Source organism: Seriola lalandi, unplaced genomic scaffold, assembly GCF_002814215.2.
Source record: "Seriola lalandi dorsalis isolate HSWRI2012SDOR001 ecotype SW California unplaced genomic scaffold, Sedor1 jcf7180002000532, whole genome shotgun sequence".
Classification (NCBI taxonomy): domain Eukaryota; kingdom Metazoa; phylum Chordata; class Actinopteri; order Carangiformes; family Carangidae; genus Seriola; species Seriola lalandi.
In genome coordinates this window covers 1-1,963 of record NW_019471191.1, presented here as the reverse complement: position 1 = coordinate 1,963, position 1,963 = coordinate 1, and the positions used below count along the sequence as shown (strand labels likewise).

Here is a 1,963-nt window from a genome sequence, read left to right as displayed (position 1 = left end):
TCTTCAAAATCTTCCTCTGTGCTCTGGATTAAGAGTGACAGTGCTATTCTCACATGCTTCTTGGTGTCTCTGAGACTTGAAGTATAGTTCATCCCAAAAAAAAACCCCACGATACATTTTTCGATGGATCAGTGTTTTGGTTAAACTATCTCGTCCTGAGGCACAAAAGGAAATGGAGACTACTGTACCAAACATGGGTCAAAAAAGAACAACTCAAAGATCTCACACATTTTCTTATTTGCAACAAATACAAATCTCAGCATCGTTTTCATAATTAAAAAATAATTAAAAAAATTTGGGATGAACTTGAGAGGTTCTTCGTCATCATTTAGCCCACCTCCTGAAATTTTAATCACTGTCTGTCTGTGTTTGCCAAACAGATGGAGAGATTACCTCCAAACCCATGGTGCTCTTCCTGGGACCCTGGAGTGTTGGCAAGTCCTCCATGATCAATTACCTCCTGGGCTTGAACGACAGCCCCTATCAGCTCTACACAGGTATGTTACATCCATTTTTTTTTTTTAATCCAGTAAGGATGAAGTAACCCTAAAATGCCATCATAAATCTACAGAACTATTCAAGAAGCAGCTGCCTTATCTAAAAGTTGTAGTGTAATGTGTGTGTGTGTTAAAGTGCAAGGATGTGATTGTGAGCAGATGGGCAGATACCTTCACAGAAATTTTGCTGAATTAGATCCATGACATTTTATGAAGGCTAAACAGTGACCTTTGCTAAATCCCAGTCTGTTTCTCCTGCTACTCATGCTCTTGCTCACGTCTCCCTCTGTTTCTCCCTTCATTTGTTTTCAGGAGCTGAGCCTACTACCTCTGAGTTCACTGTTATTATGCATGGGGAGAAGATCCGCTCCGTTGAGGGTATTGTAATGGCAGCAGACAGCTCTCGTTCTTTCTCGCCCCTGGAGAAGTTTGGACAAAACTTCCTGGAAAAGCTGATCGGTATTGAGATGCCCCACAAGCTGCTGGAGCGTGTGACCTTTGTTGACACACCAGGAATCATTGAGAACCGCAAGCAGCAGGAGAGAGGTGAAGCAGAAACGTTGACCTTCAGTTTGCAGATTTTCACATGTCACAATTCAAATACAAAGCAGCTGGGTACAACTCAGTATTTAGTGGTAACAGTTATTTCTCTTCTTCTGCCCAGGCTATCCTTTCAATGATGTTTGCCAGTGGTTCATTGACCGCGCTGACCTGATCTTCGTGGTGTTCGACCCCACCAAGCTGGACGTTGGCCTGGAGCTGGAGATGCTCTTCCGGCAGTTGAAGGGTCGCGAGTCCCAGATCCGCATCATCCTAAACAAGGCTGACAACCTGGCCACCCAGGACTTGATGAGAGTCTATGGAGCACTCTTTTGGAGCTTGGCTCCCCTCATCAATGTGACTGAACCCCCCCGCGTCTACGTCAGCTCCTTCTGGCCATATGACTACGCACCTGACACCAGTCGTGAGCTCTTCAAGCGAGAGGAAATCTCCCTTCTGGAAGATCTGAACCAGGTGATTGAAAACCGCATGGAGAACAAGATTGCCTTCATCCGCCAGCATGGCATCCGTGTGCGCATCCACGGCCTGCTGGTGGACCGCTACGTCCAGACCTTTAAAGAGAAGATGAGCTTCTTCAGCGATCCTGAGCTAGTCTTCAAGGAGATTGTGGATGACCCAGACAAGTTCTACATTTTTAAATCAATCCTTGCCAAGACCAATGTCAGCAAGTTTGACCTGCCCAACCGTGATGCTTACCGTGACTTCTTTGGCATCAACCCGATCACCAATTTCAAGCCCCTGTCGGGTCAGTGCTCCTACATGGGAGGCTGTCTGCTGGAGAAGATTGAGAAGGCAATCACCAATGAGCTGCCCGCTCTTCTGAGCAGCATTAACTCTGGCAAACAGCCTGGCCTGTCCTCCTGCGAGGCTACCGGCTGTGGTGAGAAGCCAAAGAATCGCTACCG

General features: G+C 46.6%; 1 protein-coding gene across 1 annotated transcript; it reads left to right on the top strand.

Moving 5' to 3' along the window:
* Positions 1–344: 344 nt before the first annotated feature.
* LOC111662373 (sarcalumenin) lies at positions 345–1,958 on the top strand (the record flags this gene model as incomplete). The annotated part of the gene is made up of 3 exons (XM_023416223.2): positions 345–497; positions 810–1,043; positions 1,162–1,958. Coding segments are annotated over exons 1-3 (1,125 nt in total), but the record flags the coding sequence as incomplete, so codon positions are not given.
* Positions 1,959–1,963: the final 5 nt, after the last annotated feature.